At 28.8% G+C, this 27,810-nt stretch overlaps 2 protein-coding genes across 4 annotated transcripts in view; one reads left to right on the top strand and one right to left on the bottom strand.

Annotated features, from left to right (window-relative positions):
- Taz (tafazzin, phospholipid-lysophospholipid transacylase) overlaps positions 1-13,496 on the top strand; it is a 29,831-nt gene extending 16,335 nt beyond the window's left edge. Inside the window, exons 6-8 of one of the 3 annotated variants that reach the window (XM_087152164.1) lie at positions 22-99; positions 3,341-3,388; positions 8,763-9,844. In XM_087152164.1, coding sequence (XP_087008290.1) covers positions 22-99; positions 3,341-3,388; positions 8,763-8,858 — 222 coding nt within the window. In that variant the 3' untranslated portion in view covers positions 8,859-9,844. Of the gene's footprint in view, positions 1-21; positions 100-3,340; positions 3,389-8,762 lie in introns of all 3 variants that reach the window. The other 2 variants (XM_087152165.1, XM_016049499.5) reach the window with 2 other exon arrangements.
- Positions 13,497-20,269: 6,773 nt separating this feature from the next.
- LOC107437477 (uncharacterized) overlaps positions 20,270-27,810 on the bottom strand; it is a 258,907-nt gene continuing 251,366 nt past the window's right edge. The window contains exon 18 of the mRNA XM_043045034.3: positions 20,270-20,866. Coding sequence (XP_042900968.3) covers positions 20,832-20,866 — 35 coding nt within the window. The 3' untranslated portion in view covers positions 20,270-20,831. The remainder of the gene's footprint in view (positions 20,867-27,810) is intronic.

Raw genomic sequence — 27,810 nt, 5'->3', positions numbered from 1 at the left:
TGTTATTTTTTTTCTTGACAGAAAGTGACTATTCTAATTGGAAATCCAATGGACCTGAATCCTATGAGAGAAAAATTAAACCATGATCATAGAAGTGCTGTAAGTATTAAAATTTTTTCCTTTAATTCTCCACAAAATTGCTTATGATTATCTTCAAATTACAGTTGGAACCCAATTTAAAGTACCTCTTGTTAACGATTTGCTCATAGTCCCTGATCAATAAAAACCCCAATAAAACAAATTATATCCCCCAAATTTAGGAGTTATTTCAACTGCCGAAAAGAAAAAAAAACTGCTTTATAATTAAATCAATCTATTACAAATTCATTTTCAGACTTTTTGTTATCATTAGATAAGTTATTGAAGTTACAAAAGAGAACAATTCTATTATTTATTTCGTACTACTGGAATTCCACGGCGCCTGCTATTAAAACGATGACAAGACTAATGCCAAGCCAGAGTTATTTGTGGCTTCCATATCTCTACAATTGCTTTCAATATTAAATCAAAAGGCTTGTCTTTCCCATAGGATTTTCGCCTCATGAATTCCGTAAGATAAGACTCTAGAAGGAGTCGTGCCTTTTTGTCTTTGTTCATAACATAAAAAAGGCTCTTTTTTTTGTTGACAACTATTTACATTGCACCTCCTCAAACTTTCCTATACATAGAGTTTCATTTCGTGTCCAGTTACGCATATTCAGTGTCGAGGTAGTACCTTTTTTTTCTTGAAAAATGAAACTACTTATACCTCACTCTTTGGTACATTAAAAATTGTCCACACTTTCTTTTCAATGTTTGCATTGGAAAAAAATTAATCACTATATCACGCAGGTTGAATGCAAACATCAAATGGAACCCAAAGTGAAAGTGTGTATGATTACTCTTAGTTTAGCTACTTATTGCTGTTTTTTTTATTATTTAATTTGGGGTTTTATCGCAGTTGCCATTAAAATCAAGTAGTATACCATTTATTTATCTTTGATTCTTGCATTCTCTAATTTATTGTCAAAAAATGTCACACTCTACTCTTTCTTTGCTAATTGTGCTTCAGATACTAGATCTTGGTATTATTTGCTTTGTAAAAACCCTTGTGGTAGAATCGCGGAGAAGTGGCATATTTTTGCTCTTCTCTTTTCTGAAATATTTCTCAAAAATATCCATTGGGGAAATTCCTCGTAGTTTTGCTGCTTGTGTATTGTTCTTAAATTTATAATTTTTTTACATGTATAATATTTATTTATAAGACGTTAAGTTGTTTTGATTTTGTCGGTATATTTCTTAAAAGTAAGAAAATATTCACAACATACACTTGAATGTTTTTGAATTAATCTCTCCAATATAGGTTATTTCAATTAAATTTTAGTCAGTGAAAATATGCTACTATTCTACAATTATTATTATTTTTTTTGTATGTGTCTAATTGATAAACATTTAAATCAAAATTGGATAGCTAATTAAATTGCTTTTTATTTTCTAACTGATTCCTGACTTTGGAGCTGACCAGACTTAATTTATATTTTTAAATTACAAATTTAATTTCTATAATGTTAGTCAAATTAAATTTGCATTTACCTGTTTTAAAAGTTTAAATGTACAAAATTACTACAATTTTTTTATTTTTTTATGTGTCTAATTGATAAACATTTAAATCAAAATTGGATAGCTAATTAAATTGCTTTTTAATTTCTAACTGATTCCTGACTTTGGAGCTGACCAGACTTAATTTATATTTTTAAATTACGAATTTAATTTCTATAATGTTAGTCAAATTAAATTTGCATTTACCTGTTTTAAAAGTTTAAATGTACAAAATTACTAAAAAAATTTTTTTATGTGTCTAAGTTTCAGAAAAGTTAAAATAAATTGTGTCTATTACTTTCCTTGTTTTTAAAGATTAGTATTTTTATTGTGAAATTAGAAATTAATGAAATTAGAATTTTCACTAACAATATTTTAGAATACTTATTCAATAACTGTTTTCAGATAATGTCTTATTTTTCGTTGACATTTTTGCAAAAAAAATAATCTGAACAGTTTTATAAAGGAGAATAAGTTATATTATTTATAATATTTCTTCATTTTTGAATACTTCGGAAATTCTATCATAGCAGTGATTCAATATATATATATATATATATATATATATAATGGCAAAACAAATAAGTTAATCTATTTATGTCTTACTAAAATTTTTAAGGCTTCCTATTTACTCATGTTATAGCAATAATCGTAAGCTGACTGCAAAAAAATTTATGTGTGTTAACTTTCCATTTTTTTTCTGTCATACTTTCATTTACATAGCAATTTGCAAATTTTACCATCATTTGATATTCATACATCATTCTCAATTGAATTGTATTTATCATATTTTGCTTAAGAGTCTTTATCTTATTTGAGAAAAGTAAGTTTTTTAAACTGAATATACCCAAATTTTTTGAAATTCTTTGCATTTTATTTTATTTTCATTTTAAAATTGATAAGAGTTGATTAAAGGAACAAAATTTAATTCAAAATAACAGTCTTGATAATTTTTAATAGTTCAGATTATTTGATTTTTAAGAAAAGTTCTTATATTTTCTAAAAGGTATTTGTTTGGTAATGTAATCATTAAAAAATTTGGATTATCATCATAATTAAATAAATGTATGTAACTAATTGTCTAATAATTTTATTCTATTTTAAAGTTTTTAAATTAAACATTTATTTTAACCCTCTATCAGCCCTGCATGAAAAAAAATTTTTTTTTGGCCTGCATGTTTTCTCCTAGGAAAAAAACCCCACTTGTTCTTCAAACGATTCTCATTAAAAAAAATAAAAAAAAAATTATTAAGCAGGGAAAAATGTAAAACGAGAAACATTCTAATTTTATTGTATAGCAAAATATATTCTTATAAATTTGATGTGTGGCTAAAATATTCCCATCAATTTGATGTGTTGATTAAAAATAATCTCATAAATTTGATACATTATTACCTTCTCATAAATTTGATGTGTAGTGAATAAATATTCCCATAAATTTGCCTATCTCTAAAAACATCAGGGGGTTAAAATAATTTTGTAATTCACACTGTTTAATATATCACATTTCGTAAAGTGACAATTCTGAGAATTTTTTTACACCCTTATTTCCAATGAAGTCAATTTTTAATTATAATCAAATAACACATTTTAGATTATTATTTTTACTTTGAGTTAGTTGATGTATGTTATCTGTATTTTTGTTGTTCTTAAAAGTATTTCATTCTACTGTTATTAATATTTTATTGTTTGTTGTGTCTGAAGTGTTTTTAGTTGATTTATCCTTTTTCAATTGCTTGAGTTTGATGTTTATTTCTTAAAGCCAGCTCTGGAAGTTGGTGATGGAAAAATTCTTGCGGAATATTACAAGGCATGTTTTCTCTTCTATAAATAAAGCTACTAACATCATTAATCTCTGTCAAAAAAAAAAAGTTGCATCATTCTGTTTCTAGCATGTGTTGTTATACATCTTTTCTAATCTTATTAATCAATTTTGAATCATGCATGCTCGTATATTTATTGTATTTGTGTTGGTGTATGTGAAATAGTGCACTAATAATTAGAAGCATTAATTATGTTTATTTATACTTCATTTAATAGTTTTCTGTTTTAGTTGTTTCTGCATGCAAATTGCTTAGGTAGCATTCTAACCCTTAGGTTATTATTATTATTTTATGTATATTTACCTTAAGTTAATTTCAATAACTTAAATTTATTTATATTTTGTGCACAATTAAGTGACGAACTTTTCTTTCGGCCAGAGTTCCAAAATAGATTTTTTTATTTATCCTGTTACTATAGTCTTTGTAAATAAAATAGGCGTTTCCAAGTTACATGATTTCCCCTTCTGCATTACCATGGTATCCACAAATGTCGCTTTTTCCCTCGCCAGTTTGTTATTATTATAAATTAATATTGAAATAATATACAGTAATGAGTCATAGATACCTCTTAATTGCGGTGTGAGTGAAAAATAGCAGTGTTGCTGCCTGTGATATTATAACCAAACTGATGAAGGTAGAAAATATGACCTTGAGAAGCTAATTTTAATTGCAAGGAGTATACGATGAAGAATAATATATGCCCATATTTTTTGTGAGCATTACATTAAGCAAAAACCCCATTTTGATTATGCAATTAAATTAGTGATTAGTTAATAACTATTAATTAAGTTCTGGAATCATACTAAAAAGAAACGGACATTCACTGAAGGAAAAAAAAACATGCATTCTTTTATGAATTGAAATTCTTGACACCCCATATCACTAAGTATGAAGGGTTAAAGTGATCTAATATTTTTTAAAGTAGCGCTGTCAAAATTTTTGACCCTTTGTAGAGATAATAATATACAGCTATGAGTTATAAATACCCCCTAATTGTGGTGTCGGTAAAAAGATTAGTGTTGCTACCTGTGACATTATAACCAAAGTGACAAAGGTAGAAAATATGACCTTGAGAAGCTAATTTTAATTGCAAGGAGTATACAACTAAGAATAATATATGACCATACTTTTTGTGAGCAAGCATTACATTAGGCAAAAAACCCACTTTGATTATGCAATTAAATTAGTGATTAGTTAACAACTAATAAGTTTTGGAATCACACTAAAGAGAAACGAACATTCACTGAAAGAAAAAAAAAAACATGAATTCTGTTATGAATTCAAATTCTTGACACCCCATATAGCGACAAAGGTAGAAAATATGACCTTGAGAAGCTCATTTTAATTATAAGGAGTATACAACTAAGAATAATGTATGCCCATACTTTTTTTGAGCATTACATTAGGCAAAAACCCCATTTTGATTATGCAATTAAATTAGTGATTGATAAATTAGTGATTAGTTAATAACTATTAAGTTTTGGAATCACACTAAAAAGGAATGAGCATTCACTGAAGGAAAAAAAACATGCATTCTGTTATGAATTGAAATTCTTGACACCCTATATAGCGACAAAGGTAGAAAATATGACCTTGAGAAGCTAATTTTAATTATAAGGAGTATACAACTAAGAATAATATATGCCCATACTTTTTGTAAGCATTACATTAGCAAAAAACCCCATTTTGATTATGCAATTAAATTAGTGATTAGTTAATAACTAATAAGTTTTGGAATCACACTAAAGAGAAACGAACATTCACTGAAGGAAAAAAAAAACATGCATTCTGTTATGAATTCAAATTCTTGACACCCCATAAAGCGACAAAGGTAGAAAATATGACCTTGAGAAGCTAATTTTAATTATAAGGAGTATACAACTAAGAATAATATATGCCCATCCTTTTTGTGAACATTACATTAAGCAAAAACCCCATTTTAAATATGCGATTAAATTAGTGATTAGTTATTCGCTGTTAATTAAGTTTTGGAATCACACTAAAAAGAAACAAACATTGACTTAAGAAAAGAAAAACATGCATTCTGTTATTAATGATGCCCTTAATCTTGACATCCTACATCACTAAGTATGAAGGGTAAAGCGATCCAATATTTTTTTAAGTAGAGCTGTCAAATTTTTGGCCCTTTAAAGTTCGTTGTTCCCTTTTTCCTCTTGTACAACATACCTGAAAATAATTGTCTGAATTCAAAAGAGTGTGTTTTAATAATTATGCTTATTTGCATAATGATAATTTTATTTGCCAAAGTTAAAAGTATGAAATGAATTGGTCAATTGTTCTTGAAAAATTAGTGTCAAAAAAACATTTTACTTAAACTACACAATCTTTTTTATGTTTTAATTTTTTATTTGTCATTCAGCATTTTTTTTAAATGTTTCTTATTTGCATTTAAGTAATGCAAAATGTAAAGATGTTTATATCCTATGCTACAAAATGCTTCAATTATTAATAAAGTGATAAATAGTTATTAATTTTTTTTCTCAACTTTAAAATTTCAGTTGTAAAACATTTCTTGATTTTGCATTTATTCAAATTAATATATAAGAAAAAATTTCAACTTTCATAAAGGGGCTTAAGCTATTCACACTTTTTTTTCCCAATTGAAATAATAGTTTTATAAATCGTTACCTCGAATTTAAAATGCAAACGTACAAAAATCTCAATAGCAGTGAGGGTCAGATTAAAAGATCTTTTGAGGCCCCTAAAACCTCTGAAATATAAAATTATTTTTGTAATTTTCTAAAAATTGTTCAGACATTTTCAAGCATAATATTTTACAATCTTTTTTTAGAATAATTTAAAATGTATTATGTATTTCGAGCGTAAATTTCAGAAAGTAAAAACAAATATTTGGTCCTGTATTTACCATCTTCAATCAAATATTTACCTTCTATTTTTCACATCCCTAATTTTATTTCCTATCTTCTTTTACTTCAACCGCAAGTGTTTGATTTTTCTAATTAATGTTCCACAACCATGAAAATTCCTGGTTTGGTTGATAAAAATATAATATGTTTATTAAAAAAGGAAAATTAAAATTCATTTCTTCTGATTTTAGAAACTCATATGTTGGATGGTTCCTACTATTGCTTAAAATTAATACTTTTATTCAGCATGTTTTTGCTGACATAGAAACTTAATTGTATTTTAATGTAATTAGATTTGTAAAATATTAAAAGTTTGAAAAAAGTTTTTTCTTTACAATTTTTCTAAAAAAAGCTTTACTGGAATTGAATTTCATAAAAAGTTTCATTATTTCTGAATAAAGCAAAACTTAGACTAATTTGGTATAGTTAAGGCCAAATAATCCTAATGATAGTTATAATTTAAATTTTAATGAAATAAATAAAAATACATTTTTTGTATTTATTTTGAATTTATTATACCTTCATTTGTCAATTATTCTTTTGACTTCCTATATATTGCCAATTTACGACTTAATCATTCAAGTCAATTAATGATTTAAAGTTCATAAATGATAAAACCGAATTAAAGTTCTCATTTCAAAACTTTTCATCAATACCTCACTATTTTAAGAAATTGTTTCCTTTCTCGCAGTGTTTTTACAAAATCAAAACAAGTATGTGAGATTTCAAAGCTTATTATCTTTTTACTTGGTGTGTAGAAAATCAAATCTAGAGAAGGAAAAAAAAAAAATGAAATTCTCTAAATTTGCTGAATGTCAGGCAAATTTTTCCAAGTCCTCTAAAACTAAAAACTTTTGATAGGTCACTTTGATTCTCATCCAGGTTCCTTTAAGGTTGACCTTATAACCTTTCTTCTTCCCTTTTTTATATTTATTACTTCATTATTTTTTGGATTGCACCTTAAATACCCATTACTGTATATTCTTTTTATTTTGTGTTTGGTGCAGCCTTCTCTAATTCAGGTCTTGTGCCATAAAATCTGTGCATTCAATTTATCTTTTAAAATTTCGCTTTAGTGTTTCAGCTCTGGAAACTTTTCCATTATAATAAAACACATGCTAATAGCTGCTTCTTTTTATACTTATTTTCTATTAACTTTTTTTTGATACATCACATAATTGCTTATTTAATTGCAAGTGATTACAATAGATGAACAACTGCATGATTGTAGTCTAAATCTTTTATTTTAGTTTTGTGTTCTCATTTTAGCTGAAATAATTTAAGTTTCAAAATTAACTTTTTTCTTTTCTTTGAAGTTTTATACATGATAGTTTTATATGTTTTTGTTTAGTTTAAATCATAATTTTTCTTTAAAGCATAGTAATCTTTGAATAATTTTATATGTTAAGTTTTATTTTGCAGTTCATAGTAAAACATGATCTTCATATGTCTGCTGAAAACACTTAAAATTATATGAAATCAAGCATGGTAAATGTGATAAGGTGCAAATTGTTTAGAATTTAAGTTTGTTTTGCTAATAAATTAAAAAAAAATATTTCAGTTCAAAAAATCTACAGAAAATTATTTAATTTTTATTTTAATTAAATGATTTAATGTACTTTGAAATTTCCTTAATTAATAAATTAAATTATTACTTAGTAAAATCGTATTTAAAAATATTTAGTAATTCAGAATTGAAAAGTTTTTCCCTCAAAAACTGTCTCGGAAAAAATAAATTGGAATAAATGGTATAAATTTCTTTTCCCTATGAATTTTTTTTTTTTTAAAAATTGAATGGGGCAGTTAAAAACTGAATATTTTTAAAAATTTTTATTGTAATTGAAAATTATTCTTTTTTTCTTAATGTTCTTGAACAATTAGTTTTGTTAGGTAATTTTATCGTTTTTTTAATGACCCATTCAATTAAGTTAGATACATAAGTTCGTATGAGGGCAAAAAACGTTTCACTTTTTATGTATTATTTTTTCTCTAATCTTCCATTTAATGATTCCAAATTCAATTTTATATTTTACTTATTAATTGTTACTTTCCCATCTGAATGCTAAATATTTTCATCTTTGATAACTAAATTTAAATTAGTGTTATTCTGTAATTATACTAATGAGCTATGAATTATATATCTGGATACTTTTATATTTCCATTATTTATTTTTAACAAATAAACATAACTAAAGGAAAAAACTGAAAAATTTTTATTCATGAATTTTAAAGTTAGTAATGTTTGAAGTTGTTGACGTAACTTCGCAAAATTGAAAAAATCAATATTTTATTCGATGAATGTTTAGCTATCTAGAGTTAAGAAGAAAAAAAACACAAAATTTAAACGTATTTATTTATCATTGTTATTATTATTTTATCTTTTTTATTGAATAAATTTACCTGCTGTTTTTCAAGATTTATATTTAAACCTAAATTCTTTTCAATAATTATTCTTGCACTGCATTGTTTCTAGCGAGAAAAACGAAAAATAATTACGGATGCGATTCAAGAGGATTTATTCAAATTAAAGCCTGAAACTGAACGACTTCATCTAGAATCAACTCTATAACAACATCCTCCCCCCCTCCATTTCAAAATTACTAGTTTTATTGGAGTGTAAAGAAAAAGATAAGTTATATTTCTCAGCTGCTATTTTCTGAAATTTATCTACTTTCAAAATAATTATTTTGGAGCATTTTCTTTTATTCTACAGGACTTAAAAATATTGTAAATTATAATCTGAATAATTAGAAAGCACTTAATTACAAATTGTAAGCTACGTATTGTATATTTAATCTGTAATTGACATGCTATATTTATATTTTTGAATTGATTCTATAGATTAAGCTATTTTTGCTGATGATCATGAGCTAAAACATTGAAAGTTAAAGTAAATTGAACTGTTTAACGTGTGCTATCATTCATAAAAATATTAACTTTGTCATCAATTGTATTAAATTTTGTCCTATCTTAAATTCAGTGCAGATTTTCTCATTTTACCCAATTTTATTTTGTATGGTACTTTCCAGCAATTTATTATTATGTAAAGCAACTCATTTAATAAGTTATTCATAAATGCAGCTATATAAAATAAAAAAAATTCACAAAGAAAAAGTTCAATTTTAGTTTATACACATGACATTAATTATAAAGTGTATAATCATGAATTTTTATATAACATAAAGCTTAATGGTATTTTTTTCTTCTTAAATCCTTTAATTCTAGAATTTTGTTTCCATTCCTTTTTAATGAATTAATTAAATGTCATGCTTTTTACTAAAACAGATAATTTTATGAAATATTCTTTATTTTATAGAGAATAATCAATGTTAATTTTTTCTTACTTTTTTTGTGCCTGTGTAGGTATGTATGAATTGGTACAAAATGCCTATATGATTATGTGTGTGTAGAACTAATTTAAATAGTGTTAATATATGTATGTATTAAATAAGTGAAATGCCCATTTTTAGCAATAAGGACTTAAGTTTTTTTAGTTTTCTTTTACATTATCATTCTTATACAGACAAATAATTACTATTGATTTCCCCCCCTTCACAGTTAGAATATAATAAAATCATTTATTTATTTCCCCCCTTACAGTTTAAGTCAACTGTTAATTTTATTTTTGTGTTAAAAACATTTCTGATTTTACTATATAATTTTTCATGTTCCCGAAATCTGTGCTAGTATGGAATTGGTATTTATTTGTTTTAAATTTGTCTTTTATTTGTAGTTTTTACATTGTTGTTTCTGTTTACTTTAATAGTTCATTCATATATTATTTATTGAAACTTTCTTTCCTTCTGCAATTTAGTGCCATTTATACACAATTGTAGCTTTTTCATTCTGTTTTGCTCAATGAAAAAGAATTTAAGTAGTTTCTGAGGATTTTTGGTTTTTAACTTTCTAGAATATTTTTATTTTCAGTCCTGGTATGCCAACAATGTAGTTTCTGAAATTTCAATGGATTTGATTCAACCTCAAAAATTATGTAAAGCGTTTGAAAACTACAATTCCTAACTTTTTCAATATGCTTTAAAATTTTATTTTGATAATTTATAGAATTAAATATGTTTATTCTTTTTTATTAAAAAAAAATGCATTTTGTGGATGACAATAAAATTTATTTTGAACTACAAAAACAGCACTGAGTATTATAGCATATGATCCTTATTGTTGCAGAACAATAGATTTATGAATATTTTAGTTGGCATCCGCATTGCTTTAATGTTTATCCTTATTTTCTTGACATATTTGATTTTTTATTAAAATGTTCCTCATTCTTTAATTTTTAGTTGGATTTAATATTAAATTTCCTTGTTTTTTTAATATTATTTGTATGTTCCAATTATTCATGCAATTTTTTAACTTGTTTCTTGTCGCATGTTCTGTTTTCAACTCATGCTAAACATTCCGTTCATTCCACACTGATAAAAAGCAGTTTGTGAAGCGATTATTGCTTAGTTGGGAATAAACAGTTTAGCCTTGAGTCATTCACTTTCCATGTAGTCAAATCATGCACATCATGGTATTTTAGTTAGGCCCCTCGCAGAACACGTGAAATTGCTTAAAACATGTTTAAGCAAAAATTAATTTCATCAAATTGAAAATTTCTTTATTTTCTGAGAGTTAGACCTCTCGCAGAGCATATAAGCTTGCTTAGGACTTCTGAAGTTAAAATGAGAGATTTTATGAATGAAAGAATCTTCTTTGAAAAATTTATAATGCTTTAAAAACCTTCATTTTGTTCAATTTTGATCTTTGCTCAAAAAGAGATATATTTAAATGGTTGTTATATTAGAACTTTTGTTTTTTCTCTCATTTTAATAATTGTAATTTTCTGTTTACTCATATCTTTGATTCTTATAATTGTATATTCTAAGGTAAATTTATCTTAGTGAATTGTAACATGAGAGAGAATAACATTGGAGAGATGTGTTTTATTGTCAAATATATATATTTTATTCATATTTTCCTTGAATAATCAATTTGAACTATTTTTATGGTACTTTTTTATGTATAATTTATGTTAAGCACTGTTTTATGACTAAGAAAAAAATGTCTAGTATTAATTGGAGTATGGATTTATATTGAAAGCACTTAGTTATATATTTTGTTTTCAGTTTTAGTAAATTTGTTGAATTTATGCACCAGGGAGAAACTTTTCAAAATATAATCTTTAAGTGTAGTTTGTAATAACGCAAAACACATATGTATCAGCACTTAATTATATTTATTTTGAGGACTCGTAATTTATCATTTATTCCTAAGTATATGAAATCTTTGCCTTAATAACTCTTTATAAAAATTAAGATGTAATTTATTTATATCTTTATCTTAAATTTAGTCATTGGCTATTTTTGTATAATCTTATTCTGAGATAATAGCTATTTATTAATTTTTATGAAATCTTAAACTAATTAAGTCGTTAATTTTGTACATGTTTTGGTTTTCAAAACTTGTTCAAAAATGATGTAATCGTGCAATTTCTACCATCATACCTAATTTACTTATACTACTTTTGCATACAATGGTATATGCGATTTCTATGCTTAACTTTAAATGATTTTATACTTAGATATGAGTTAGTCTGAAATTTAGTTCAAAGTGGAAGTATGATAAATTAGTTTTACCCATTTGTTTAAAATGCTGAATGAATTATAAATGTATTAATTTAATGACATGTTTTTTAATCATCCAGCATATTGCCACGATCTTTCAAGAAATTAAAACCCTTGTCTTCCATCTTCTAATTTTAGTTTTTGTTATTGTCTCTTTAAGTTAAACATAGGCTTACAAGTTATGTTTTGCATGTTAAATTTAAAACTTTTTTACCGTATTGATGAACAAATGTTAAAAATTAACCACAAATGTATTGTTGCTATCCCGGTAAATAGCATTTACCATGTGTGTGATAAACTTTGCCTGTGAAATTGTTAGTTTTATTTTAAAACCATGTCTTTTCAGAACATGTTATGATTTATAATAATTTTGTGAGTTATATTACTAACCTTAGTGTGGTGTACAATGTTTCATTATTTGTTTCACTCAAGATGTTTCTTTTATAATTGATATTGTTTTTTTTATACTTCTGCATGCTTATACTTAAATAATATTTTCTTTTTATACTAATCATTACATTATTAAAAGATCTGGTGTTTGTTTTTCATAATGTAATAATTGGACTGTTTTGAAGAAAATGTGAGACTAGTTTGTGTTGAAAGCTTTTACAAAAATCATTACTTATTTGAAAATTAAATTTCAGTCTTAAAATGCCAAATTAGTGCTGCATCATAAAAATGAAAAGTTTTGTTTCGATTTAAGTAGTGCTCTCCCAGGACAGGGAGAACCTGGAATTGTTAGGAAATTTTATTTTAACTCTAAAAAACAGGTTTTTTTTCTTTTTTACAAAAACCTAGAAAATTCCTATATCTTAGAATTGTCAGTAACAGTAATTGAGATTAGAGTTAAATAATTCTAACATCTATTATAATTAGTTGTAAAAATTTCAAATTTTAGTCAAACTGACATTTTTCCATCCTCATCCAATGATATTTTTTTGCTCACCAAATCTAATATTTGACGTTACAAACAAAAAAATCTAATTTTTCAGATGAAAAATTTGTATGGTTTAGATTAAATATGGTCTGGAGTTTCATTGAAATTTACCTGATATTCCTGTCAGGGAATTTTTTTTCTGAAATTGATTAGCAGCCCTGTTGAAATACATACATGTAACTAAGTGAATGCTCGGTCTACGATTACTCTTAAGACACCAATTACATTAAAATAGTGTAAATTTATGGATAACAGGACGTTTTAATTAAAACGTTAAAGAAGTTATAAATCAAATTACAGATTTATAACTTTACTATATTTATGTAAATAATATGCAATTTATGTTGCATTAATATAAATTTCTAAAATTTGAATCAATTGTTTTCTGTCAATCTTGAGTGATTACCCCGTTTAAAACATCCAAGCAAGGACCTGGTCCTATATGTATTATGTTTAATCTTAATGATTGTTTATTTATAATGTGGTGACTAATTATGAACTGGTTTTAATCAAAATGTAATTTTAGTTCCATAATGTGGGTTATATTAAATATATTTATTTTAATGCATTCTATTTTGAATCTTTAAGAATTATGATGGTTTTAGTGGTCAATCAAAATTTTCTGAAATAAAGCTTTTTAAAAATATAATGTTGTCTTTTAAAATTTTTCTGTCAATGGAAAGCTGAGTGGATGAAGGTTTGAGTAAATGAGCTTTAAAGTAAAGAATGTGGTTTAAATTTATTTCTTATTTGAAAACTCCAATTGTCAAAATATGTAAACCCCCACTGCAAATTTAAACCACTCATGTCAAATGCATTCTTTTTCTTGATATTTTAAGTGGCTGCCAAAAGAGTATTTTCTAACTTACCGTTAGTTACCAAAAGCACCGTTGGCCAAAGCACAGGGGAAAAATTAGGTAATTTAATTAAAATATCCCAAAACTCAGGAAAAATTAAATAAATTGAGTTAAGTTAAGGCGAATTTGATTTTGTAACAATTTTTAAAAAAAATATTTCTTTTTAACTCTAACAGCAAATTTAATGTATGAGAATAAGTCATAATTGAGAAATAAATAATAAAGTTTATGCCATAAGTTTTAAAATCTGGAAAATTTGATTAAATCAGTGTGGTAAAAGTCCATCTTTTTTATGAATGTTTGTAGCCGTTCTCTCTTGGAACTTTCTTCCAGTCCAAAAAAAGGACAAACATTGTCACTAAATGCTTTTACCCTATAATATCATAAATTTAGAATCTTGATTAAATAATGTATAGCTAAGAAAGTGTTTACTTGAGAAAAAACATCATTCACTTCCAAAGATATACAAATTGTAGCAGTAGACATGTTTCAAGCGCTCAGAAATAGGCACCCATTTTTCAAGACTTCCCAGTCATGAATGAGAAGAAAAAAAAGTGATTTTAAATATAAAATGGAAAAATAAAGTATTAAAGAAAAGGATGAAAATAAAACTATTTCTCCATTTTTCGTTGCCAACTTTGCGTTTTTTAATTCAAATCACTTTTGTTTCTTCTCATTCATATCTGGAAAGTCTTAAAAATGGGTGAACACTCGAAACATGTCGATTTATTTCCAATTTGTATATTTTTGAAATTTTTAATAAAGTAATATCTTACCTCTTTAGTTTCTTGGGATTATTTATTCAAGTGCTGCATAAGATCTTTCTTTAAGAAATCATTTTTCTCCAAAAAATGTAATTTTTAAACCTTTGCCTACTGTGTAGGGGTCAGGGAACTGCCCTTGCATCAGAAAGGTTCTAGGTTCGAATCCTGGGCAAGACATGGATGTTCTTTCATTCTCTGTACTGTGGGAGCAGAGTTGGCCTATCTAATATGGTGCCCCTGCAAAAGTGATCAACAAGTCTGCCCTTCAGATGCCTGTATGACGTATGCCATTCCCTTGGCTACCATTGAAAAAAAAAAAAATACCTCTGTCTACTAAATTTTTCCTTATATTTGTCCAATATTTTACATACAAACAGGGTGCGTAGCGTTTTTAAAAAAGTGCTTATTTTCGATTTTTCAAAGCCCTTAATTTTCTTTTTTACAAAATGAAAATTTTCCTATACCATGTTGATTTTCGCTACGAATTATGCAAAAAGACACAGTTCACATTGTTCTATTCAACTTTTTCACAATTAATTCAAACCCAATCGATCTACTTCTGCGTATCGTCAGTCCGAAGCGTATGAAAACGCCATTCGTTTTAGATGATTCAAAATTTCATGAGTTTTGACTATTGTAGAAAACAATGCCAAAAGGTTTTTTTTCCCCCGACACAACGGTTAAAGCAAAATAAAACCGTCAATTGCCAAAAAATTTCCAACCCTGCCTAATTATGATATTTTTTAAAGTGCTTAAAATATTTTTTGAGTGCTTGAAAAGTTCTTATTTTTTCTTGAATAATTTGGCTATGCACCCTTGTTGTCCAATTTTTTACACGCAAATGAAGACAGTACTAAAGTAATAACCAACTCTTTACTGGAATGATTTTTATTAACCATACTTTAGAAAGCTCAATCATCACTACAATTCACAACCACACAGATGCAGTAATCAACCGACATTTATGGGTTAAAGACTCAGATACATGCACAGTTACATTCTTCTGTTGCTGGCCAATTTGTAAGTTCCTAATTATGTATTGTTTTAGCCAACTAGTGGGAAGAGACATGGTGTGTTGCATTCTTTCGTCCATGAATTAACAGTCTTTTTTTTTCCTTTTGATCTTCATGACAAGTAATATGGTGCACCTTACAATTTTCTAATTTTATTTATACATATGTGCAGGGGTATAACAGAAATATATGTACAGAACTTTTTCTTATTTATTTTGTAACTTTAATGGTTGACAGTAAGCTATATGCAGTTATTTTAACACAAACACTTAGTTTTTCTAACATTGTTTTCTACCATATGAAAATGGTGTAGAAAATCATTTAGATTTTGAATGCTCTTAAATTTTTACATGTTAATTTTCGTTTATGTGTCACCAGTTAGTTTTTTAGGATCTTTTATATAATGTCAAAATATTTTTTTAATAAATAATTTTTAAAAAAAATGTATATAAAGCATAGTTTAGTTTGAGTATCAAAAAATTTTACAATAGAGATGAAGTAGAATTATCTGTCAATTACATTTTTTTAATAGTGCAGCAATGGTAGAACTAAGTTGATGTGAAGAGAAAAAAATTCAATTTTATTAGTTTGGAAAATTTTAAGGATCTGTTTCAATTAAGTTCATCATAAATTGAAGGAAATTAATATATAAGTTTGAAAAGTGAATATAAGCAAGCATATGTTGTAATTTTAATTGTATTAATTTATTTTATACTTTTCAAAATTTTGGATATGATTTCAAAATTCACAAATTTTAACAATTTAAAAACATGAAAATCATATCAATAAAAAAATTCTTAATGTATGTTTAATAAAATGTTTCAAAAATTAGTTGTGTACACAAATCCATGTTTCACATTAGTTTAGATTTATTTTTTGAATAAAGCATATTTTCCTCAATTTAAAAAACAAATATATGATCAAAATCTGATTTAATAAGCACTGTATAACACAAAATTTCAGTGTTGATTGAGTTTTCTAAAAATAATTGTGACTTATTTTTAATGTTGCAGTAATTATAAATAAATGATTTTAATATACATTATTTCCTCAAATGAATTTCAGAAATTTAAAATTTCTTAAAACTATATTTTTTAATCTTGTGAAATGGTTTGAATAAAATTGATAAATCAAACATATATACTTAAAGTCAAAACTATGATTTTTAGATTTCTAAAAATGACCAATAATTTTGACATTAAAGCAAAAGTTTTGTAACATAATTAAACTGTGATTGTCTGAGTAGTTTTTGTGGCGCATGAATAGTCAAGTATATTAGTTACAGATTTAACAAAGTAAATTTTTTTTTAACAAAAATATTTTCATTTTGATGTTTAGTCTAGAAGCAAGAAGAAATATCTCAAAAACGTTAAAATTTTCCTAAATATATAATTTATGCTTATTTGATACTTTTCTAAAGATGAGATAGTTCGGGGAAGTGAAAACTTAGTCTCAACCATTGCTACAGCTGACCAATAGCCTAAAAGCTAGAACTTCTTGGAAATCTATAAATCTATACAAATATTATATAAGGGTCAAAATGAGAGACCCATAATTTGGGCAAAGCGAAACGAAGGCAGTGTAATATGATACGATGACCCAGAATCTCTCAATTCTATGAATTATCGTTTGGTGACTCTCGGTCAGTACGGATGTTGACTGTCTCACTACCTGCAGGGGTGGCACCAGGATTTATCAGACAGGTGGGTGAAGATTTATAAAATCTGTTAATTTCAAGATAAAAATGTACACTTATGCAATAAAATCTGCCATCTTTACCTGATTACGGAGTTCATTTTTTGACCAAAAGGTGTTAGTCTTACTATCCACCAACTGGTACCACCTCTTTATACCCGACATTGAACGAACCTGCGTTTTAAAACAATTCGGATAAAAGTAATACTTTTTGGCTAATTTTAGTAACTACAGTAAAATCAATAGAAAAAATGAGCGGAAGGGTAATGATAAAGTTTCAATTTTTAAATTTTAATATGGTATTCATCCGCATATTACAGCTCCCAGGGTGTTTAGAATGCTTGTTGAATTTATGCTTCATTTTGTAGTCTTAACTGTTTTACAAACTGTATTGGTTAATACAAGATTGTACATGTGTCTAAAATAGCAAAAGCTCAAAGTTAATATCTCTAGTATTGCTATTGGTTAATTTGAAGAACTTAGTTGAACTGTGGTACTAAGGTGAATTTTTCATAGGCAATTTAAAAGAAATTGCTGCTTTTAAGCGATTCATAACAAGTTTAGGAAGAAATCATTTTTGTTTCCCTTGTTATTGGGAACAATTGTGCAGTTTATTTTTTTAAATTTTTATCGATTTAAAGCATCGACAAAATAAAAAATAAATTTTTTAAGTCAAATTTTCCAAAAGTGACTAAAAGTCACAAACTATTTTTTAATTATAAATAATAATGAAGTCATGACATAAGACTTTTGAACTATGAGATATTTATTACTGAACGATGAAATATTTGTTGAGCAATGAAATGTTTACTGGGAAGTGGTGGAAAAAAACTTTAGAACATAATTTGAAAAAAAAAAAGTTACAAGCATTTTTTAAACACCCTGCTTATTTTAGTAAATGTGTCATCATTAGGTACTAGTGAACATTTAATACATTAATAATAAATCCCACAATAATTAATAACAATGAGAATAAAATTATTTTAAATAAAAGTACGATTATATTTATCTTTCTAACTAATTAAAACAAAAATGTTCATTTGTAGTTTATTTCCTCGTTTCAAATGTTAAGTGTTAGCATTAATGGTAGACCTAGTTTTTTAAATAGAAGCTCAATTCAATTATCTAAAATTTTAATGATACATATATTTTAAACAAACCAATTTGAGCAATACATTTTACTAACCTAATACTAAAATAGCACCTTCTAAATAAAACCAATTTATCAGATATGTTACTATCGGATAAATTTTACATATTTTTTTAATGTTTATTACAATTTGGTTAGGACTGCCTAAATTTAATGTCTATATACCTTTTACTAATATCACCAACTTTCAAATTTATTTAATATTGCAAGCATAGACATTGCAGTGATATGATTTAGTATCTATAAATAAACTGTTAAAGATGCTTAAATCCACTAGTTAAGTAATAACTGGTTTAAATATCATTTCGTTGCTTGGTAGTTTTTAGATGATCACTTAGTTTTACAATGGCTATAAGCTTAATAAGTAGAAAATAAGTAATACAACTTATAAATGTAACAAAAATATTAGGAGCAATTAGGAACCACTTTTCAAGCACAGCAAAATGTTCATTTTTAACCCCTTGTACACTACACAGAAAACATAGCATGACTACTCCTGACTATTTACATTATTTACACATATAACTATAAACTTGGAGATGAACATACAATTTATGCTTTAAAATAAATATTAGCTCATATTATCGTAAAATAACTAAAAAAAAATATCTATTTCACACATAATACAGTAGAGAACCGATTATCCGGAACGATCGGGACCATCGCTATTCCGGATAACTGATTTTTCCGGTTTTCTGAATAGCTACAAAAAGCCATTTTTTTAATTGTTAAACCCAACTAAAAAAAGAAAAAATTTGGAAATAATCTTAAAAAGAAGAAAAAACGATGAAGTAATACACTAATGATTATTTCCAAAATGATGGTAAGGTAAACATCTTTCAAAAAAGAAAGAAAAATCCTAAAATCTTATGAGGAAAAAAATTTTTTTTTCTTCTAAATGGCGGGAAAATTTATCGAATTTCGTTCCGGTTTTCTGATTTCCGGATAACGGGTCCTGTACTGTATATAAAATAGAAATTTCATATTTTAAATTTATCAAATAACATTAAATTTATAAATAAAAAATTACAATAATAAAAATTAGTGTTAAATAACATGTTGATAGTTATATTGTAAAATGTTATTGTTTATTTTATTTATTTATACACTGAGAAAACTTTCATCATATCTAGTATCAATTCATTCAAATATCAAGTTTATTTATAAATTGTTCAAAGTATCACAACATACAAGACTTTTGTAAGCTGGTTCTTTTTAAAATAATTGTAGGAAAATTTCTAGAAATAAATATAATTTATATTTAATCTTGCTATATATAGTGTAAATTTTTAGTTCAACTAAAATGTTTAAAATATGTTTAAAGCACTAAGTTGAACTAATAAAATATGTAAATTATTATTTCTAAAAACAATGTAAATACATCATTGTAAATTCATCTCCAACATAAATAAATGGATGAGACAATTAGACAATTCTTGAATCTTATTGAATGAGTACATGCATTTAAATTTTCATCATCATGTATTAGTTTATCATGATTTGTAAATACTATTTGATTTGCGGTCTATAACATTTTCATCTTTATGCTTAAATTCTAAACCATCAATTTATTTTATAGTCGCTAACTTTACATTAGTAGAGGTAACCAAATGAATTTCTAAATTAGTATTGCATGCCAATATTGAGTTAATTTAGCTTTAATACTAGCCGAAAATTCTAATTTTCAGAAATTAAGAGCAATATAAAAATAAATAATTTTATGATTTAAATTTAAAATATTTATAAAAATATATGCTTCAATTTTTGGTGGACATATTCTCCAAAAATGTTTACAAAAATAAAATGCAGAATAAGCAGGAAGGATTTTGCAAATTGTTTTCCATTAATGTGTTAAATTACGCGAGTTATTAGCATAATTTCTGTTCAGTTTGAATTCAAGTGCTATTTAATCAATTAAGCTATAACTTAGATGAATTATTAACTTTCAGATTCTAAACAGATGAGTAGGGTTAAGGTAGTTAGGATCTTTTCATCCATCTGAAATTTCGATTCTGAACAGATGAGTAGGGTTAAGGTAGGGAGGATCTTTTCATCCATCTAAAAATCTGAAATTTCGATTCTAAACAGATGAGTAGGGTTAAGGTAGTTAGGATCTTTTCATCCATCTAAAAATCTGAAATTTCGATTCTAAACAGATGAGTAGGGTTAAGGTAGTTAGGATCTTTTCATCCATCTAAAAATCTGAAATTTCGATTCTAAACAGATGAGTAGGGTTACGTTAGTTTGGATCCTTTTATCCATTTTGAAATCTGAACATCCTCACTTCATATGAGTTTTCTAAATTTGTTCTACTCATTCAAACGAACAAGAATCATCTGCAGGACAGAAAGACGATAATTAAATATATATTATGCAGTTTAAACGCAGGTCAAATTGAAGGGACTCGTTTGTCATTTTTTTTATTTAGTTCTTTTGTCATCCAGACCTCGGCGAGTGATAGCTGTGGTCAGTGAAATTTGGCGAAAGGGCTAATAAGCAGATAAATTATAGGTCAACACTTTCTCCCGTAGCTTCACTACCTATTAAGGAAAAGAAAAATACTTAAAATATCATACATTTGAACTTAAATTTAAAAAAAAATCAAACTAGAATTACCAGTTACCATTAGAAAATTATTTCTATGGAGGAAACATCATCAGGGGTCTGTTTAGGAGAAATTTGGATCCGTTAACGGACCCTTCAAAAAATATCTTTTCCTGAAAACGGACCCTTCACAAAATATTTTAACTTAAAAACGGACCCTTCACAAAATAATTTATCTTTTAATCGGACCCTTCACAAATTTATTTATCTTCATAATTGTTTTGTTAATCGAATAAACCCTTCCATGAGGGGGGGGGGAAGGACAGTTATAAACGAACTAAGTTTTGTCTTCGGCAGACGCTTCTTCCATTATTCGTCCGAAATGAATATTCTGCGTTCAGCAGGATAGGCTAAATACCAAATATTTGTATGTTACATCTCTAATTTAATAGCAGCAACTGCTGCTTATTTTTTAAAATTTAATTTTTTTAAATTATAATTTTACAGTGTTGAGCATAATCTTGTATGTCTTTACAACTTAAAAACTCCTTGAAAAAGTTTTTTACAATAATAGGACCCTATTTGCACAAATTCACAAAAGCAGGACCCTGGTTGAAAGAATGTGACTTAACGTTTATTTTATATTCACAAATTACGAGTAATTTTTTCACAATTTCACAAAAACGGACCTTTCACAAAATGTCTGGACAGACCCCTGATCATAGTGGAAAATAGAAGAAAATGTTTGAATATAAAAAGAATATAGAAACACCAGCTAGCTGTTTACAAAATTTCCGTTAGAAAACCATTTACTTTCTTAATTTTCATAGAAGTAATGTTCACAGTCGAAAATAGAAGATGTTAAGTAAAATTGAAGGCGAGTGATGAAAAAGTTTTACAACATAGACAGGGTCCGACTTAGCCTTAATTGCCCCCCCCCCCCTGCCTCACGACTTCAGTAATGAAGAACCGAACTTTATGGAGGTATTTAAATTTTTCACCTCATTATATACAACAAGAAAAATAACTAGAGCCTAAAAAGCTATTCATCCCCCCTCCCCCTCCAAAGGTCAGACGAAATATCGTTCTGTCCATTTTATTGATTTTCTGACAATTCTATGTTCCAGCTGCGAAAAATTCATATCCTTGCTGACATTAGGGCGGAATTCAGCTAAATTTTGGCGATTACGATAGCTCAATGAAGACAATCGGAAGTTTGAATTTTTGTTAACTTATAGCATTTTGCGATATGCAAAAATACAGATTTTTGATTGGCCAAATTTGTCCATCGTAATTACGAAAATTTGACGACTGAATTTACGAAGTATAGATTGTGTTCTTAAGATAGATTAATGAAGAAGCTAACGTAAACCTGACGTATTTTACACTTTACTGATATTTTGTTTAAAAAAAGCTCATTAAGAAAGGAAACTTCAAATAAACTTTCTATTCGATTTGGGAACCCCGGGGCAAATGCCCTTATACCCCTCCCTTAGTCAGGTTCTGAACATATAGAAACACTAAAAAGGTGTTTGCAAAATCACCTGTAGAAATGTTAGGTACTGTTAGAAATTTTTTAAAAATTTTCATAGAGGTTACGATTACAATGGATAATAAAAGAACAAGTTAAACTTTCTAGTTGTTATAATGGTAGTTGAAATTTTAGTGAATATAAAAAATGCATGTTTTAGAGTGTATAAAATTAGCAAAGCTGTTGATAAAAAATTTCTTCTATTAAAACTATCTTATTAAAAAGCTTATCAGAATAAATTGATGCTCTATATTGGCAATTTAGTTTCAAAAGTTTAAAAGAACGTTACTTATTATTTAAAAATTAGAAGAAAAAAAAAGATTAAATAGAAAGTTATATTTTTTCTTTCCCGCAGTCGACCAAAACACCTTATTTTTTAAGTTTTGAAACATACTAAAAATAAAGGTTGTCCCAAAAATGTCAGAAAACTTGAAAAACCAATTAAAGAACAATGGCAGGACATGGAATTGTACGGTTTTCTGTGTTCTGCTTTAGAAACTAGTTATTAATTCTCAATAAGTTTCAAATTTTGAAACAAAGCTTTACAACAAATGGTACTTTTTTAAATTTTTTATATATCATTTTTTGAGAAACTTTGAAACAATACTTTAAAAGTAACCAACATTTGCAGTAATAAAAATAAATAACAAACGCTTGTGCTAATATTTCAGTTGGATTAGCCTGCATAGTTTTTCTAGTCTGCATGATCTTACGACGAATTTCATAACTAATTTTGAAATATGGCGAGATTAATATTTTTTTTTGTTTCCTACGAAGAATGCAGCCAACCGTACGTCTAAAAGTTAAAAAAAAATTCTTTTAAAAAATAAAAAAAAACCTTTATAGGAGCATTTTATTCTAGTAATGTTATGTTAAATTTATGTTAGAGTTGATACTGATTTAAAAAAGAAATACATCTAGCTTATTACCTAAAATCAATTTAATTTTTAAGAATTTTTTTTTTTTTTTTTGCTGAAAGGTGGGTAGGATTTTCAGAATTTTTTTTATTTATTTTATAACCGTCGTTGAACAGCCGACCCAATTTTGGGTTTACGACTACTAATGTTTAACTCCGTAGCCTTGTAATTTTGAACCCAATCCTGAAGACAAAGAAACTCCTGGATCAAGTAATGGGAGAAATTTGCCGTTGTGGAAGACTTATTGATGGAACTGACCTGCATTTGCGTTACACGGAGCGAAAAACCTCATACGGCTAGCCTGACGGCAAGGGGACTCTAACCCATGATCCGTCTACTACTGAGGATATTTTACGTCAGCACTGTGGTCGGTGTGAGCCGGGTGTGGAATTCGTATCTACCAGCCATCGCTGGGATTCGAACCCGGTTCACCTCATTGGAAGACGAGCACTCTATCCCTTGAACCATCACTGCTCTAGAAGTTTACTTATTAAAACGAATTGACCATAAACGTGATCCTCTGTGCTTATGAACCGAAATAATATAACCGAATGTGCTAATAACCGAATTTGTAAATTCCGTGTTATACACCGTGCAATAACACACGCCCACACAAATATTTCAGGTTAAATAGCATGTGCAGTTTTTCTAGTCTGCATTAATCTGCCACGAATTTATAAATTCAGTGTTTATAAATATAAATAAAATTGATGAGAAATCTATATCTATAACACACGATAGCACACAAAATCAAATAGCTCCTGAGTGCTGCTAAAATAAAGCGAATTTTTAAGTCAGAGGGTGCGTTTCTTGTTTTTTCAGTTGCGCCAAGAATAAAACTTCAGCCACACGCCCATCACAGCCCGTTTTACAGAGAAGAGCTCAATTAATCTTTATTCATTCATTCACTGATCGTAATTTTGACCTGAGCTAGAGAATGATCAATCTCCACATCTGTATCCGTAGACGCTGATTTGTTATGGGAACTTGGAGGACTTTGTGAGCCCGACAGATTTAACGAGCACCAGTCACTATTTAATACACGGGGATTCTTCGGTCGGCAAGATTCGAACTCTCGGTTCTCACGAGCGCGATCCCAGCGTCCTACCAACCAGGGAATTCCGGCCGATAGGAAGTATTTTTCTGGTCGTCTTGTAATGGATTAGAGTGGTTATTTCGATACTAGTTTATTCTTACAATTTAAAAAAGATTTTCAATAGAAAAAAAAATGTTTTATGATGTTATAAACTTTCTGAAGTTGGATTTCTAAAATTCACTAAAATGGCTCTCTATTCTTCAAATAATAATTTTTTTGCTTAAATTTTTATCTTTTTTGCCATTTTTTTTAATCATTTGCACGTTGCTGAAACCTTGGATTGTTAAATTTTAAAAAGTAACTAAACAAAAAATTAAAACGATTATTTAGAATTTTATGATATGAATGATTTATGAGAACATACACACAACTATTTAAAATCTACCTGATCTATATTTAAATGTTATACAGAAAGAACTTCTTAAAACGAATTCCGCGTCCCGCCACAACTAAAAAAGAGAAATAGTTTCTAAAATCAATATTTTTATTCTTTATGGTTCAAAGGGGAATTATTATTCAGTTTCTGAGTGATATTAAATAAAATGGAGGCGCATATTTTATTCTGAAATATGTTTAGAATACATTGCAAGTTCAAAAGTGTAGCAGCTTCGATTTCAGTTTAGTAAATACGAGATATGGGTTTCATAAAGTGCCATTTTTGTGACATGAAAAGTAGATTTTTTAAGAAATGAAATGTTCTTATTTTTGAAGTCAGGGATTTATTTATTCTTTAAATTATTGGAATTTCCAATTTTTTTAGCTAAGGGAAAAAGTTGCGGTATGTGTATTTAACACATCGAAATTGAATAGGCATAGAATTTTATAAATAGAATAATTTTAGTTTTCATTATATAAAATTTGCAAATGATTTTAAAGGGATTGCTGATATGCTGCTGTTATAATTTAAAATGAAACTTTAAATGATGACAAGTAAAAAAAACCATATTGTTAAGCAAATTATAAATAAACTGCTGTTTGTAGAAAATGCAACACCATGAAGGAATCATCAGAATCAAATGAAATTCGCAGCAAATGTCAATTATAGGATATTATGCAAATTAATAAAGTTTCAGAGCCATCGCGCGTGCGTGGCGCGCGCAGCGCCCTCTGAATTGATGCTGAAAGCGTATAAATAAAGTGCTGTAGCGGGACGTTGAAAATAGTCTATGATTATTTGTTAGTGGCAAACGTTTAGTGAGACCTGAGTATGCCTCCACGACGGAAGAATAAGAAATTCAAGCAACTTACGGAGTTTGAACGAGGGAGGATATTCGGCCTTCGAGAAGGAGGATTTTCCTATCGCGCAATAGCAGCTCGTATGCAGCGGAACAGTTCCACAGTGATGCGAGTTTGGAAGCAGTGGACCGACGAGCACCGAACAACTCGAAAAACAGGCACTGGACGACAGAAGGTGACGTCAGAGCGCGATGATCGACACCTGCTCCGCATGGCGGTGAATGATCGCACAGCTTCCTCCAGGCAGCTGGCAGCACATTGGTCTACTGCTACAGGTGTACAATTGTCGGCTTCGTCAATTCGTCGTCTGCTGCGCCGTGGATTGCGTGCAAGGGTGCCATTATACAGGATTCCCCTCACGGCGGATCATCGACGGCTGCGTCGGCAGTGGGCTCTTGAGCACAGAGACTGGCGAGCTGATTGGCACCAAGTTGTCTTTTCAGATGAATCACGCTTCAATTTGTGGACCCATGATGGCCGTGTTCGTGTTAGACGTTATGCCGGTCAACGCTGCCTTCCTGAGTGTATTATTGAACGACATAGTGGTCGAACACCCGGAGTTATGGTCTGGGGTGCGATTTCGTATCATGGACGATCCAATTTGATACGAATTGAGGGTAATCTCAATAGCAACAGATACGTCCGTGAAGTGCTACAGCCCGAAGTCGTTCCTTTCCTTCAAGGCATCCCTGGAGCTATCTTTCAGCAGGATAATGCACGCCCACATGTTGCGCGGACTGTTAGAGACTTCTGTTCAGCACAACGCATGCAACTTCTTCCTTGGCCTGCTTATTCGCCGGATATGTCGCCTATTGAGCACGTGTGGGATATGGTTGGTCGGCGTCTCACTCGTGATCCGCGTCCTGCAGTTTCCAAAGACGAACTTTGGTTGCGCATACAAGCGATATGGAATTCTCTTCCTCAAGCAGATATTCAACATCTGTTTGACTCCATGCCACGTCGTATAGCAGCACTTATTGCAGCGCGTGGTGGCTGCACCAAATACTGATTTCGGACGCTTAATTTGTTTCTTTTGTTTTGAAAATTTCATCATTTATTTGTATCAGTACAAGTCGTTTCTGCATTAAATTTCATTTGATTCTGATGATTCTTTCATGGTGTTGCATTTTCTACAAACAGCAGTTTATAATGCCACTTCTAAGTCTCTGTTATCCATCTTGTTAAGCTGAGACATCCTGCATATGACTTGCATCCACATATGCGATGATTATGCTCAACGTTTTCTAAGTTCTATTAACACACTATCTACCAATAAGCATTTGGACACCTATGCAAATGACTATATCTGCGGGCCTGAGATACGTCACGCCCTCCGCAGGTATATATCGTGTAGAGATTGGCATTAGTCCCACACAGTTCGGAGCTCTCTGATTTCGAAAAAGGTATAATTGTCGGGTATCACAGAAATGGCCGATCCTTTAGGGACATATTTAGCGAGCTGAATTACCCAAAATAGACGGTGACTCATGTGATTAAGGTGAGCTGTGACTGTCGGAAAGGGCCCTGAGTCGGAGGACCAACGAAACTGGGAATAGACCGACGGATGTTGTCCAGAGAAATTCGGAAGAACCGCACCCAGCCGATGGCCCGCATACTCCAGGAGTTTCAACAAGCATCCGGGAGTGTTGTTTCAATTAATACCATCCGTAAGAAAGCACATTTATTTGGTTTACAAGGTCGTGCTGCTGCCCATAAGCCTTTGAATACAAAGTCCAACAGCACTGCTCGGTTAATATGGTGCAAAGCACATCGAAATTGGACCGTAGATCAGTGGAAAGCAGCTCTTTGGAGCGACGAATCAAGGTTCACCCTCTACCGTTCAGATGTCTGGGTCTGGCGTATGCCTGGAGAACGTCTCCTGCCAGAATGCATTGTGCCAACAGTCAAGTTCGGTGGAGGTGGAATTACGGTCTGGGAGTGTTTCTCATGGTATGAATTGGGACCCTAGGTCCCCAATCATAGTGAGCTCAACGCCGATGCTTACTGCACTATTTTGAATGACAATGTGCTTTCTACGTTGTGGCAATTTTATGGGGCGAACCACTGTTACTTTCAAAACGTCAATGCCAGCTGTCATTTGCGAGGGTCACCAAGGCTTGGTATGGTGCCAATGGGGTAAATTAAATGGACTGGCCTGCC

The sequence above is a fragment of the Parasteatoda tepidariorum genome, chromosome 9, assembly GCF_982258835.1.
Source record: "Parasteatoda tepidariorum strain Cologne lab strain chromosome 9, Ptep-v5.0, whole genome shotgun sequence".
NCBI classification, from domain to species: Eukaryota; Metazoa; Arthropoda; class Arachnida; order Araneae; family Theridiidae; genus Parasteatoda; species Parasteatoda tepidariorum.
The sequence above is the reverse complement of the archived record's forward strand: the minus strand, read 5'-3'. Positions and strand labels throughout refer to the sequence as shown.